The sequence below is a fragment of the Lithobates pipiens genome, unplaced genomic scaffold (genome assembly GCF_037356315.1).
Source record: "Lithobates pipiens isolate NorthernLeopardFrog02 unplaced genomic scaffold, aLitPip1_a1.2 Scaffold_16, whole genome shotgun sequence".
Lineage (NCBI taxonomy): Eukaryota > Metazoa > Chordata > Amphibia > Anura > Ranidae > Lithobates > Lithobates pipiens.
In genome coordinates this window covers 53,472,388-53,487,906 of record NW_027507748.1, presented here as the reverse complement: position 1 = coordinate 53,487,906, position 15,519 = coordinate 53,472,388, and the positions used below count along the sequence as shown (strand labels likewise).

Here is a 15,519-nt window from a genome sequence, read left to right as displayed (position 1 = left end):
GATTGTTTTATACATATTATCCTATTTACCTTATTGTGTAATAGAATATTCCACACACCTTCTCACCTTTAGCACTGGCACTTTATGCGATTTTGTCAGCGTGAACAAATCGCACTGCGATTCACTATTCTTTGTGACTGCTTTATATATATTGTTTTATTTAATCTATGGTGTAGTTAATACTTTCATGATTCTATTTATTGTCTAGCACTGGCACTTTATGCGATTCTGTCAGTTATAAAATCGCATTAGGGATTACTTATTCCAAGCATTGCAATTTTTTCTTTTTTTTCTTACTCATTACATTTGTCTCCTATCTTGAATATCATCATGCTATAGTGGTGAGAGTTGTCCACCACCCCCTTATAAAAATACGCACAAGTTTTTATATACCTTTCTCTTACTGTATACGGGAATATATATATCACGCACAATCTTAGTGCCTATAGAATTTATTAAGCCTCCTAGGCCAACTCCCTATTATAGTACCGCGCATCACTACTTTTTTACCTCTATATTGGCCGAAAATGCCCTTTTCGGCAATTTATTTCAGAAAGAAAAAAAAAACGTCCGAAAATGGGGCGGGGCCTGGGTGGAGGTGAAGCACCGCGCCCGCCACTGGTGTCGTCCATCATGGGGGGTGTACAGTGCAGGAGAGCCGCCTCCGCCGCCTGGTTGAATAGAATGCCGGGAACATCACAGCTTTAATTTCAATAGCTGTGTGTTCCCCGTCATGCGCCATCACATACAGCCCCTCCCCCTTGTCCAGGGAACTTTGATAGACAGATCACCCGTCCTAGGATTGGACAGGTGATCTGTCTATCAAATTGCCCAGACAAAGAGGAGGGGCTTTATATGACGGTGTGCTCCTCTCTCTTCCCCTCACAGGCTGCCCTGGGGACACACTCAGAGTTCAGCTTTAATATTGACTATTGGAAGTTGTTTGCAAATGGTGACAATGTCAGAACTGTCTGCAGTCTGGCTTGGAGATGGTCAAGGGAAGAAGTGCAGCAACCTGCAGTGCAGTCACTCTTCATACCAATGGCAAAAAGATTTTCTAGATTGCAGCAGCCAGTAAACCTAGTTGTAAATCACTATAATCTCTAGTATAGGTGCAATGTGATTGATTCATTCCTCGTAATGTTTGGGTTGAAGCCCGTTGCATAGAGTAGTCTACAGGTATTGCTTAAAGTGTAACTCTACTTTTGTTCAGCAACACAAATAGACTTACTCGCACCAGTTATGTACACTGCCCATATTTTACTAACTTTACTGTTGATTTTACCTGCTTCTGTTCGAAGGATACTGAGACCGGCCACTCCATTAACTTCCACAACACTTGCTGATGGGATAGAGGGTCTGCCTGTTATGTAGTCCTTTATTCAGTCCCAGTGTTGCTGTAAGAGACATTGGCTTCTCAGCTCTGTTGTAGTGGTTGGCCATACAACAATAAAAGTATCCCTGCAGACAGAGCTAAATATCCCCTAAATGTTACTCTGTAGCAGACAAAATGTGAGCCAATCACTCGAGCATCAAATGAGATCCAAGGGGTGCTATACAGAACGCCTTCAGACATTTGTTGCTATGTGTGTACCTGCGTTTGGTTTCTTTCTTTTTTTTTTTTTTTATGGCGCTTTCCTTTTAAAAGATTTTTCATAACATGGCTTTTTGGGGGGATTTCAAAGATTTCTTTTGTAATATTGTTTATTTTCATGACGTGTTTTCTACTAACAAATATTTACAATAGGAGTTGTTGAACATGCTGAAAAAACATTTACAACCAATGCTTACAGATTTTGTTCCAAAGCAGTCACTCTTGTACTTTTTATTATTTTTTTTTTTTTTTGCTTTAGCTATATTAGTGGTTTCCAAACTGGCTGGGGGCTGGATGTGGCCCTTTGCTTGCTTTTTGTACAGCCCTTTGGGCACTTTCTTCCTGCCACTAACACCAAAAACGGGGCTTAAACGGGGCTGACCTCAACGGGGCACTATTTTTTATCATTAACATCTATGAAGGGGCACCAGCAATGGGGCACCGTTCCTCCCACGGACACTAGCAATGGGGCACCGTTCCTCCCACTGATGCCAGCGATGGGGCACCGTTCCTCCCACTGATGCCAGCGATTGGGCACCGTTCCTCCCACTGATGCCAGCGATGGGGCACTTTTGCTTCCCGTAATGCCAAAAATGCACTGCTTACTCCTACTGATGACAGGACAATTTCTACTCACACTAGCCACAATTCGGACCCCCCTAAAGTCTGAAGGACAGTAAACTGGCCCTTTGTTTAGACAGTTTGGAGACCCCTGAGCTATACTAATGGGACTTGTTTTGACCTGTTGGCCGATAATTACGTTTTATAGTCTTTTTCCGGTTAAGTTTTGATTAGAGTAAGTTACCATAGACTTATAACGAGACGTGATTTCAGATGTACTCGTATAGAAAATGTATACATTTTTAGCAGTAGTTTACATTCTGTGTCATAGTACTGGTTTGCATGTTGTTGTTTTGAACTATCAGTTTCAAAAAGGTATTTGAGTCAGAAGCTGCTGCACATTAAATATTTTGGGAGTCTTACAGTGCCATCTAGTGACATTTTAGCAAACTGCGGTTAAACACACTTATTTACACTTAAAATGAATGAGTCAATTTCAAGTAATGGATCTGTTTTACACGATACTGTATTTTAATTTTAATTTTTTTTTTTTTTTTATGCATATAGGATCACTGTATATTACCAATATGATAGTTATGATCACTTCAACTTTTAACCTTTCTTTAGATTAGGTACATTGTAAAACTTGGAGACTATAGGCTTGTTTATTAGTGATGACATTTTTGGTTTTCCTCTTAGCAACCAGTTAGCGCTACAGCAGCAACCATTATTTTTCATGAACGTATTTGGTAATTTGTACAATATTTTGAATTGTATGCATTTTTCCTAATCACAACTATGATATGAATACACCCCCCCCCCCCCCCCCTCTTTATAGTTCTAGTATCCAGTTATACTATCTATATAGCTATATAATCTATTTTAGTGAGTGAGAACCATTTATAGTTGGGCTTCTAAAGCAATCTGAACATTCGGTCATATGCTAGACTTATGGCATTTTTATATTGGTTCACTTACTTTTTCTTATTTTTCTGAGCCTGACAAACTAACTGGGGTGGGCAGAGGTCATCTGCAACCTGCCTAGTCTCATACATTGTACTTTTGGAAGGCAGGAAATCTTCAGTCTTCAGGTGACCTTTGACCTTATGTTTGCTGACAGCGTGTTGCTCTGTTAGCTTCAAAATGTTTTTGTTAAAAAAAAAAAAATATATAATAATAATAATTAATCTCCTTGCACTTTTACATCAAACAAGCACATATTTTGAGTCCTTTTTCTAAACAAAATAAAAAAAATTGCTCTGACTGCAGTACTCGCTTTTTTTTTTTTTTTAACCACAAGATGTGCTACAGTTCCAAAATATGGAACAGCAAGCAGGTAAACATGTTATGTCTCACCAAACATAACTTTTAAACATTCTAACACAATATGTGCACTTGCTAAAAAATCCCCCAAGTTTTACTTTTTTTAACGATTACAGAACAGTGGTTGGCTGAACTCGAGGCAAAACAGAATTAAAAAAAAAAAAAAAAAGGTTTTTGTTTAGCTTAGTTAATAACGGTCAGTGCTGTTATAATCACATCGTATTTGAATTATCTTTGTTTTCTCTTTATAGGAGGAGAGACTTCAACATGCAAACCGTCATCTGTTCGGCTTGCACCCTCATTTTCATTCCATGCTGCCGGCCTACAGATGGCTGGGCAAATGCCACACTCTCATCAGCAGTACAGTGACCGGCGTCAGCAGAACCTAAATGACCAACAAGTACCTGCCTTACCTTACAATGACCAGATTCAGCAACCGTTGCCTAACCAGGTGAGATATCTGTGCCCTGTTGGGAAGGATTTTCTTTGCTAAAGTGGATCGTTCTTGTCTTTCTCGATTTGTCACTGTATTTAATTCAAATAATCGGCTCCTATGCAGGATTTCTCCCATGTTATTTTTAAAGTGATGCTCCACAGAATGTGCAGAATATTCTAGTGCAATCTGGTGTGCTCTGTGTTTTCTTATTACCCCTCAATGACGCCTTACCTGGCCCAAAGCTTTTATGTGCAGTTCAATGAACATGCTCAAGAAAATTTGTGAGCAGGCAGAAAAGTATCCTTTATTGGGGATATCTGCTTTAAAAAAGCCTGTCTGTTCCCAAATGTTAATTTTCTTTGTCAAGTTCTGCTTTAACTTTTTAAAGCTTATATTAGATTTCAGTGATTGGGTTTAGATGCACTGTTTAAGAAACCTTACATATGGCATTTTGGGATCTCAGACAAAATCGCTGCAATTCTGTCCGCGATCCCATATCACACTGCAATAGTGGTAGAATGCACCACGTGTGTTTAGGAGCCATTCATTTTTAATGACCCCTAAATGCAGTGCAGTCTTATCATGCCAACCCACATCATTCGTTGCTTGTTGCCCAAAAGAAGCCCCTGCTCCTTTGGCATCATGCTTTGCATGGTGCGGTTTGCCGCGATTGCAGCGCTATTTGGGATCTTGGGCAGAATCGCAGCAATTCTTCCCAAGATCTTGAAACCCCAAATGTCAACAGGCCCTAAAATGTTTAGGATGTTTTTGAATTATTGGGAATGTTTTTTTTAATTTCTATGGTTAACGTTTTATCTTAATATCTTATATGAAGGTCCTTTTAAATAAGTTCAGTGTAATGTTTAAGTGTTTTTACATTTTAACAAATCTACTTTATCTTTTTGCAGCGGCGGATGCCCCAAACTTTTCGTGATCCGACTACAGCACCTTTAAGGAAACTGTCAATTGACTTGATCAAAACATACAAACATATTAATGAGGTGAGGAAGCCATTTGCGTAGCTTGTATAGGAAATGCATCGTTGCTTTTTGTCTTTCACACAAGAGATTGCCATGCAGCTCGTTCACCTCTCCCTCCAGGGCCACATTTTTCATGTTTTTGAGAGGTCCTGCATGATGATAGAGATTTCTTCAAAGACTTCTACAGGCTGTTCTTTAAGGCCAGCCATACACGGTTCGAATCTTGGCAGGTTTAGCAGAAATCGGCTGAGATTTGAACCATTAATGGGCAGGCTGAAGGTACCAAGTTGATCGATCAGCTTGGGTACAACCAGCTTGCTGGATTTGCTTCCAACGATCGCTGCTATTGCCACTAGCGATAATCTGTCTTCTCCCGGCAAGAAGCGGCTTCCCCCACCCGCCCCTGCCAGTAAAAGACAATGGCTTAGCAGGAGGAATTTCCCTGTCAACACTGTATGTGTTGATGGGAAAATCCTGTGAATTTCTTTCCTGCAACCCGTGGTTTCAGGAAATAAATTTGCACCTTCTATGGGCTGCCTAAGTTGCCAAAAGGTGCACCACATTTATTCATTACCAGAGGGGAGGATCAGAGTTTTATGAGTTTTCCATGGGTGTCAGGATTATCAGCCAGGATTTTACTGGAAATGTGTGCACACACAGCGTCCATTGAGGTTGATGTCCCCCTCAAGATGAGCAGTAAGGTCATGGCCTATAGCTGGCTGTGGAACAGTTTACTGCGACTCATGTCTTTGCTAGTGATCCTCACAAACTTTCACAGCCAGGCTGCAGCGCCTTCATTCTGTTTCTGTTAGTGGAGTGTTAGACACTGCTTCAGTCACCATCTTGCCCGTCCACAGCTGCTTGCTTATCTGTGCCTTTTTTGGCCATCAAGGGCCCCAAGGAGGTATTGTCAAGTCAGTAGGGTCAGACTGCTCAGTGGAGGCTGGATGTGCAGCTGGCCAGTAAGCGGCTCTGTGAAGAAGTACAGACGACAGCTCCCAGAGTCTCATCCTCTTACATTTCATCCTGGCCATTACCCTAGATTCAAATCTTAAAGCAACACCCGAGCAAATTCCAACTAAAACACCAGTATTAAATAAATGACACCTTATGAGCTGCACGTCTTAAGGCCAAACAAAGTTCTGTACAAAGTTCTAAAAAGAAAAAAAAAAAAAAAAAAGGACCCCACTGTCAAAAAACGATATCCATGGTTTCTGAAAATGTGCGTACAGACATAACCTTCATAAACACATAGCTCCAATAAAAATAAATGATACAAATTTATAGTCCATAAATAGTGTGTGTTCTGTCTTTCAACCACTTGCTTACTGGGCACTTAAACTCCCTCCTGCCCAGACCAGCTTTCAGGGATGACGCACTTTGAATGACAATTGCGCGGTCATACAACACTGTACCCAAATTAAATTTTTATAATTTTTTTTCACACAAATAGAGCTTTCTTTTGGTGGTATGTAATCACATCTGTGATTTTTATTTTTTGCTAAACAAACAAAAAATTTTTTTGTATAAGAATAAAAAAAGCACGTTTCATAGTTTTTGTTATAACAAGTAATTTTTCTCCTTCATTGATATGCGCTGATGAGGTTGCACTGGTGGGCACTGATGAGCACAGATAAGGCAGCACTGATGGGGACAGATAAGGCGGTACTAATGGGCACAGATAAGGTCGCACTGATAGGTACCACTGGGCACTGATCGACACTGGTGGGCACTGATCAGCACTGGTAGGTGACACTGATGGGCAGCACTGGTGGGCACTGGTGGGTGGGTGCTAGTAAGTGGCACTGGCAAGTGGCACAGGCAGGCACAGATGAGCTTGGTGCAATCTCCTTGATCGGGACCAATGTCCCTATTACAGCTGCCAGTGATCGCCCCCCTTTTTTTTTTTTTTTCTCCTCACGCTATCAGTGCGAGGAGAAAAAATAGCCAATTTCCGGTTCGGTTTACATTACATGATCAGCTGTCAATTGCATTCCTGTGACCCATAGGAGTACAGCCAAACAAGCTCAGCCTGGACTTCTCCTTTTAAGTATGGTTTTGTCACTAGTAACTGATTTTTCTGTCATTTGCCTGTCAGGTCTACTATGCAAAAAAGAAGCGGCGACATCAGCAAGGACAAGGGGATGATTCCAGTCACAAAAAGGAGAGAAAGGTATATAATGATGGCTACGATGATGACAACTACGACTACATCGTAAAGAATGGCGAGAAGTGGATGGATCGTTATGAAATAGATTCCTTAATTGGGAAAGGTTCCTTTGGTCAGGTAACTGCTGTTTTTGTTATTCTTTGCCCTATGAAGAGATTTCTAAAAACTAACACTTCTTTCAGAAAATAATTCCTCATCTGCGAGATTTAGTCGCTAATTTCAAAGCACCATTGGAACGGAGTTTGTGAGGGAGCAATTAATAGGTAATCCTCCACTAGCTGCCAGTGTAGTATGAGTTTAGTGTGCGGATTACACTCACTTTGGTACTTTTTGTTTTTGAGTGTAGATATCTGTGAGCCTTTCACCTAGCAGAGGCAAAGACACTGGGACTGGACCCTGAGGTCACTGTGGTTTTCAGCTGCAGAATGGGACAGAAAGCTTTAACTGACACCTCCTTTTCTATTGAGTTTATTAGAAATGCTGTCTACTTTGTTCCCCAATAGCAGTCATACTAATGTAAAACTTTTATTTCTCCATGAAGTAGAGACTCTTCTACAGAATATAGAGGCTGATTTACTAAAGGCAAATATACTGTGCACTTAGAGCTGCATGATTAATCGTCAAGAATCGTTATCGTGATCTTGACTAAAGTGTTTCACATTTCTTTCTATGCAAAGAATTCTCTCTGCTCTTCTGAAGCCACAGCCTTCAAAAGAAAGGAAGAGAAAAACTGGGCAGTCTGCCATGTATCAAAACATTCTTTATCAGTTGAACTTAAAGCGGAGGTCCACCCTAAAGTGGACCTTCCGCTCATTGGAATCCTCCCCCCCCCTCCGGCGCCACAATTGGCACCTTTCAGGGGGGAGGGGGGTGCAGGTACCTGTACAGTACAGGTATCTGCACCCACTTCCGGGATAGCTCTCTGCGGAAAGGGGCGTAGATTACGCCCCTTTCCAAAAGTCCCCCGCTGCCTGCTGGGAAACACACAGATCCCAGAGGCAGCGGGTCCATCCTTAGTGCGCAGCGCGACTCGCGCATGCGCAGTAGGGAACCGGGAAAGGAAGCCGAAAGGCTCCACTTCCTGATTCCCATACCAAAGATGGCGGCGGCAGCACCCGAGAGACGATTGAGAGATCGGCTTCGGGTGCCGACATCGCGGGTGCGCTGGACAGGTAAGTGTCACTATTTTAAAAGTCAGCAGCTGCAGTATTTGTAGCTGCTGGCTTTTAAAAAAAAAAAAAACGCGGACTCCCGCTTTAAGTATTAACATTTTAACAATTTGTCAATGGAATAGACTTTGTGTGTAAGTGAAAAAAGTTTAACCACTTAAACGCTAAACCTTTTTCTGTTTGTTGGTTTCAAGTTAAAGCGGGATTCCACCCTAAAGTGGAACCTCCGCTGATCGGATCCCTCCCCCCCTCCGGTGTCACAATTGATACCTTTCAGGGGGGAGGGGGGTGGAGATACCTGTCAAAGACAGGTATTTACACCCACTTCCGGGCATAGACTCCCTCGGGAGTCTACGCCATTTCCTGCCCTGCCGCGCTGTCTGCTGGGACACACACAGGTCCCAGTGACAGCGCGGAGATTTCCTATTGCGCGGCGCAACTCGCGCACGCGTAGTAGGGAACTGGGAAGTGAAGCCGATTCGTTTCACTTCCTGATTCCCTCACCTAGAATGGTGGCGACAGCAGCTGAGAGCCGAGCGATCGATCGGCCTCGGCTGCCGGCATCGCTGGACCCCGGGACAGGTGAGTGTCCATTTATTAAAAGTCAGCAGCTGTAGTATTTATAGCTGCTGGCTTTTAATATTTTTTTTTTTTGGTGGAATCCCTCTTTAAAATCATTTTTTTTTGGCTAGAAAATAACAATAATATTTCTTTTAGTAGACACCCTAGAGAATAAAATGGTGGTTGTTGCAATATTTTATGTCACACTATATTTGTGCAATTTATTTAGAAAAAATAGCTTTTAATGAATTAAAAAAAAAAAAAAACGGACGTTTGCACATTTTTTTTGTTGTATAATGTGAAAGATTTTACGTCGCGAGAATCATGATGTTTTTATTCTAAGCAAAAAAATTGTTAAATCGCACAATTTCAGAACTGCATGTCAGTACGACTTTAAAGACATCTGTGCGTCTTCATGCACAGATGCCTATGCAAGTCGCACCTGAAATCGCCAAAAGGAGTGCAGTACTGAACTACTTTTTCAAATCAACGCAGCACCACAAAGTCAGTGGCGCATCGATTTTAACATGGCCATTGCCGACAGTAGGGTGTGACAGGTCAAATCGCATGACAAGTTGCTCCAATGTGAATGAGGGATACATTTTTACATTATATGAATTCTATTTTTGGTAGTCATTAGGACTAATGTATAATTTTTTTTCAAGTACAAATATACTCGTGAGAATATTATGAGAATAACTATCAGGGCCCTCTGATTCCTCCTGTATTAGATTGTAGTATTGTAATACTAGTGCCTGCCCTTGTGTTGTAAAGCGCTGCGCAAACTGTTGGCGCTATATAAATCCTGTACAATAATGGTACCGTATTTTCTGGCGTGTAAGGCGACCCTTTACACTTAAAGAAAAAAACTGGCCAAAAAGCAGGGGTCGTCTTATACGCCGGGTCAGCCCCTCTGATGCCTGCTGGGTGTTCGGTAATACTGTATATAGCATTCGGCTATATACAGTATATACCGCTGAGCCAATCCCGGTGAGCGATGTATTCAAATGAATACAGAGCCTGCTCGGATTGGAGTAACAACCTCTGTAGCCTGCTCGGATTGGCTTTGAGAGTCAGAGAGGCGTGGGTTGATGATATTACAGCCTCTGCCAATCCAAGCAGGCTTTGTATTCATTAATAGAATACATCGCTTGCCGTGACTCGCTCCAGCAAAAGCAGGAAGAAGGCTATGGCGCCAGCTTCAGCAAGAAGGAAGAAATATGAAGCGTCGGAAGCCTCAGAAGGGGGGTCATCTTATAAGGTAAGTACAGGGAAATTTTTTTTAAAAACTGTAAGATTAGGGGTTCGTCTTATGCACCGGAAAATACGGTAATAAAGATTGAGACAAAATACAAATCTAATGAAACAGTGCCCTCTTCAGGCTGAATGGTGTATATCACATTTTTTACTTTAAAAGTTTAACAAATGTACACATTTGTATTTGTCTAGGGTTTAAATAAAATTCTCAGATAATGTCCAAGTTCCTAGTATGCTTTGCCCTCTAAAATGTACTTGTCACCTTAATAGCAAGAAATGTTTTATAATATGTGTGTGCATTTTGTTAGGTTGTAAAGGCATACGATCGCGTGGAGCAGGAGTGGGTGGCAATTAAAATCATAAAGAACAAAAAAGCTTTCTTAAATCAAGCCCAGATTGAAGTACGACTTCTAGAGCTGATGAACAAACATGACACAGAGATGAAGTACTATATTGGTAAGGCTGCTCTACTAAAATAAAAATAAAATTGTTTTGTTTCACAACTTCTTATGACGGCTTGGTTTGTCGGACATACAGAAAGCATGTATCGGTTCTAGAACATATTTTGTCTGATCTCTGTTGTCTACGCCAGCAGTTCTCAACCTCAGTCCTCAAGTACCCCCAACGGGTCATGTTTTGAGAAAATTCCTTTGGATAAAATAGCTCTTATCAATACTATGTCATTGATATTGATTTTAAAGCAGCTGTACAAAGTAAAGAAAAACCTGAAAACATGGCCCGTTTGGGGGGGGGGGGGGGGCGACGACTTGGGGACTGAGGTTGGGAACCACTGGTCTACACTTTCCACCTTTCCTGAGCTCTCATTGCAGTCTTCCCTCTTTCCATTTCTTTTCTTTTTTTCTACCATCCTCTGTTTCTGTTCCATTGCTTTCCCTGCCTTCCTCACCTCTCATCTTTCTCTTTCAGTTCTTTATTTTTGTTTCCCTTTTGCTTTTCCTTTCTGTGTCTTTAAGATCTTAAAAACTTCTATCTGCCTTCCCTTTCCTTTCTTTTAAATCCTAAGTTTTTTTTTTTCTGTCTGCCTTTTTCTTCCTTTTGTATTTGTTTTCTTTTATTCTTAATAGATATAAATATGCGGTAAACACTGATAAGATCTCTGGGTCTCAAACTGGGTATTTCTTAAAAACAAAGTGAATGGGTTGATATTATTATTATTATTATTATTATTAATATTGTTTTGCTTGTTGGTCGAGGGAGGAGGTGTAGTGGCTCTTTCACTCAAGGGGGAAGGTACTATAAACAGAAAAACCCTGGTCCAGGTCATTCCACTCCAAACACACCTAACACACCTTCCAGCTTGCAGGCTGCACTCCAAATTGTTCCATTTTTATGCAAACGTCAAAATTCAAGGCAGAAAAATAACACAGTTGGGGAGTAAAAGGTTTACGTGTTTCACACTATTGGCTCTTAAAGGTGTTTTTAACCCTTTCATGACTAAGCCTATTTTTGGCATTTGGTGTTTACAAGTTAAAATCCATATTTTTTGCTAGAAAATTACTTGGAACCCCCAAACATTATATATATTTTTTTAGCAGAGACTCTAGAGAATAAAACGGAGATTGTTGCAATATTTTATGTCGCACGCTATTTGCGCAGCCGTGTTTTAAACGCAACTTTTTGGGAAAAGGGACACTTTCATGAATAAAAAAAAAAAAACAGTAAAATTAGCCCAATTTTTTTGCATAATGTGAAAGATGATGTTACGCCGAGTAAATAGATACCAAACATGTCACACTTTATAATTGCACGCACTCGTGGATTGACGACAAAGTACAGTACCTAAAAATCTCAATAGGCGACGCTTTAAATTTTTTTTACGGTTACCAGATTAGCGTTACAGAGGAGGTCTAGTGCTAGAATTATTGCTCTCGCTCTGACGATCGCGGCGATACCTCACATGTGTGATTTGAACACCGTTTACATATGCGGGCGCGACTTCCGTATGCGTTTTCTTTGCTTCGCAAGCTCGCGGGGACGGCGGGCGCTTTAAAAAATTTTTTTTATTTTTTTTATTTATTTTAAAATGACTAAATTGTTTAAAAAAATAAAATAAAATTTGATCACTTTTATTGCTGTCACAAGGAATGTTAACATCCCTTGTGACAGTAATAGGTGGTGACAGGTACTCTTTATGGCGGGATCGGGGGTCTAAAAGACCCCCACCCCTTCTTTACACTTCAATGTATTTAGATTGCCGAAAACGGCGATTCTGAATACCGTATATATTTTTAAAACCGGCGCCTTTAGCAGCCGAGTAAACGGGAAGTGACCTCATGACGTCGCTTCTGTGTTTACTATGAGGAGACTGGAACAAAGCCGATTACGACTACAATGTAACAGGATACGTATTTTCTATATTTGTCATTTCATGTTTGTAAACATATGTAATTTGTATGGTATTTTATACTGTTTATTTTAATCATTATTATTAAACTACGCATTGTGATTTTGACATAATTTTGTATACTTTTTATGGCCACCTGCCCATGTTAAAGTCCTCTCCCTAGAGGAGTATATGTTTTTTCATATTGTCTTGCTCATATTGGGATGGGGTTTTGGTAGGCCTTCTCAGACTTGCGATTTAGGGCATCTTGTTTAATCAGTTCCTCCCCAGCAGCCGGAGGCAGCGGACAAGGAATCGGTGCTCCCGATCGAGCGGGAGCACCGGTAACAGCGGCGGGAGGGGGGACGTCCCCTCCCGTTCCTCCGGCATAACAGCCGAGCGGCTTTTAGCCGCATCGGTTGTTATGGCTGGATAGCCAATCGCCTGCTGAAAAAAAAACGGTACCGGGATGATGCCTGCAGGTGTGGGCATCATCCCGGTATACCCCCCGGAAACCGAGTACGCAGATCTGCGTACGCTCGGCAGGAAGGGGTTAAACCTTCAAGGTTTTTCACCCTAATGCATTCTATGCATTAAGGTGAAAAACCTTCTGTAGTGCAGCAGCCCCCCCAGAGGCCCCCTTTTACTTACCTAAACCTGATCTTTCCATCGGGGATGAGCACAGCAGCTCCAACAAAAGGCTCAGGTCCTCATTGGATAGATAGCAGCAGGAGCCATTGGCTCTCGCTGCCGTCAATCAAATCTAGTGACACGAGCCGGTGGCGGTTCCGAATCCTGCGGTTTGTCTCAGGGGACGCAGCAGCAGGACTCTGGAGCATGCCCGCATGAGTGCCCCCATGGAAAACAGCTCTCTGTGGGGGCACTCGAGAATAGGAGGAGCCAGGAGCGCAGCTGGGGGACCCCAGAAAAGGAGGATTGAGGCTGCTCTGTGCAAAACCCTTGCACACAGGAAGTAAGTATAACATGTTTGTTATTTAAAAAAAAAAAAAAACCTTTACAACCCCTTTAATCATAACCATGGTTATGATTAAGCTCTAATAGTGCGAAACATCCTAATCTTTTACTCTCTCACTGTGTCCTTTTTTCTGCCATGAATTTTGATTTTGACATTTGCAATAAAATGGATCTATTTGTAGTGTCGCTATCCAGATACTTTCTTTTCTTCTAGGGGAAGGTACTGTTTTATATTATTATATGCGTACTTCACACTTTATTAAGACGTTTTCCCTTGCTTGCAAGTTGAGTACAGTAACATTCTTATTTTTATTTTTTTATTTCAGTGCATCTAAAGCGCCATTTTATGTTTCGAAACCACCTCTGCCTCGTCTTCGAAATGCTCTCCTACAATCTGTACGACTTGCTACGCAACACCAACTTTCGTGGTGTTTCTCTCAACCTGACACGAAAGTTTGCACAGCAGATGTGCACTGCACTGCTTTTCCTGGCAACTCCAGAGCTGAGTATCATTCACTGTGACCTAAAGCCTGAAAATATCCTGCTTTGTAATCCCAAGCGAAGCGCCATCAAGATTGTGGACTTTGGAAGTTCCTGCCAACTAGGGCAAAGGGTAAATTAATGCTTTTTTGTGATTTTCTGTGCTACCTGCTGCTTTTAAAGTTGTAAACCCTCTGGGACCACTTTAACCTACAGGTAAGCCTAGATTAAGGCTTACCTGTAGGTGCAAGAAATATCTCTTTAACCTACACGGTTAAGGAGATATTTGACAAAAACCGGGCACCAATGTCTACAGCGCATGCGTGCCATAGACAACGGCGCACTGAGCATGCCATTAGTGAAGGCTAACATGCCGTCACTGGCGGCTCCTGCGCACATGCGCCAGAGTGATGTCACCTCTGCTCCGGCCACTCAGTACCGGAGCAGCGATACCCGGAGGGAGGATGGACGCTTCGTGGAAGAGGGGCCCATTATGCTTTACATTTGCAGGGAAACAAAGAGGAAAGTAAACCCATTAGGGTTTACTTACTCTTTAAAGTGCATCTCCTTATTTTGGCAGGTTTTTTGCTACTGTGTACTGGCTGACGAAGGTTCATTATTTGTCTTGGTGACCATTGTCCCTGAAATAAAAGAGAAATACAAGATTTTACAATTGACACTGAATTGACACTGAACCTTCTTTTTTCCTTTCACCTTCCTCTTTCCTTCGTTCTGCTCATTCTTGCTCATAGTAGTGTTGAGGTTCACTTTAACATGTATTGTATTTTATTTTTTAATATGTAGGGGTTGATTTACTAAAGGCAAATGTACTGTGCACTGCATGTGCAGTTGCTTCACAGCTTAGTAAATGAAGTAAAGCTTTGCAAAGAATACCCAATCACAAGCAAGGAAATAAAAAAAAATTTTTTTGCTTGCACATGATTGGATGATAGAAATCAGCAGAGCTTCCCCTCATTCACGAAGATCGAGAGCAACAGCACTTGCCTTTTGTAAATCAACCATATAATCTTTATTATGGTAATGTGTGTGTGTGTGTGTATGTATGTATGTGTGTGTGTGTATGTATGTATATATATATATATATATATATATATATATATATATATATATATATATATATATATATATATATATATATATATATATATATATATATAAAATAAAATCTCAGATCAAGATCAAAATAGATTACAGCGCACGTACAAAAATGACATTTAAATCCTGCAAGGCTATTTAAAACGCCTGAACGTATTCAAAAATATGGGGTTTTGGTTACATCATATGGCCATATAGTGCCAAGCCCACTACTGTGTCAAAGTACTCCATTATCAGTGGGTCCTATACTATTCATAGAATAAAAGGTCCTGCAGCTCAGAGATGCAGGACCTTTCATTGTATGAATAGTGTAGGGCTTGGCACTAGTAGTGGGCCTAGCGCTATATGGCCATATGGTGTAACCAGATCCCAATATTTTTGGATATGAGGTGTTTTAAATAGCTTTTCAGGGTTTAAAGTGGTTGTAAACCCTCACAAACCACTTTGACCTACAGGTAAGCCTAGATTAAGGCTCACCTGTAGGTCCAAGCAATATCTCCTACACCTATATGGTTTAGGAGATATTTGCCCGAAAACGGGCACCGCCGTCTAC

At 41.3% G+C, this 15,519-nt stretch overlaps 1 protein-coding gene across 2 annotated transcripts in view; it reads left to right on the top strand.

Moving 5' to 3' along the window:
- The window catches only part of DYRK1A (dual specificity tyrosine phosphorylation regulated kinase 1A), a 144,353-nt gene that overhangs the window by 116,057 nt on the left and 12,777 nt on the right, over window positions 1–15,519 (top strand). For both annotated transcript variants that reach the window (XM_077479908.1, XM_077479907.1), the window contains exons 3-7: window positions 3,730–3,929; window positions 4,823–4,915; window positions 6,993–7,181; window positions 10,360–10,507; window positions 13,697–13,983. In XM_077479908.1, the coding sequence (XP_077336034.1) occupies window positions 3,730–3,929; window positions 4,823–4,915; window positions 6,993–7,181; window positions 10,360–10,507; window positions 13,697–13,983 (917 nt within the window). The remainder of the gene's footprint in view (window positions 1–3,729; window positions 3,930–4,822; window positions 4,916–6,992; window positions 7,182–10,359; window positions 10,508–13,696; window positions 13,984–15,519) is intronic.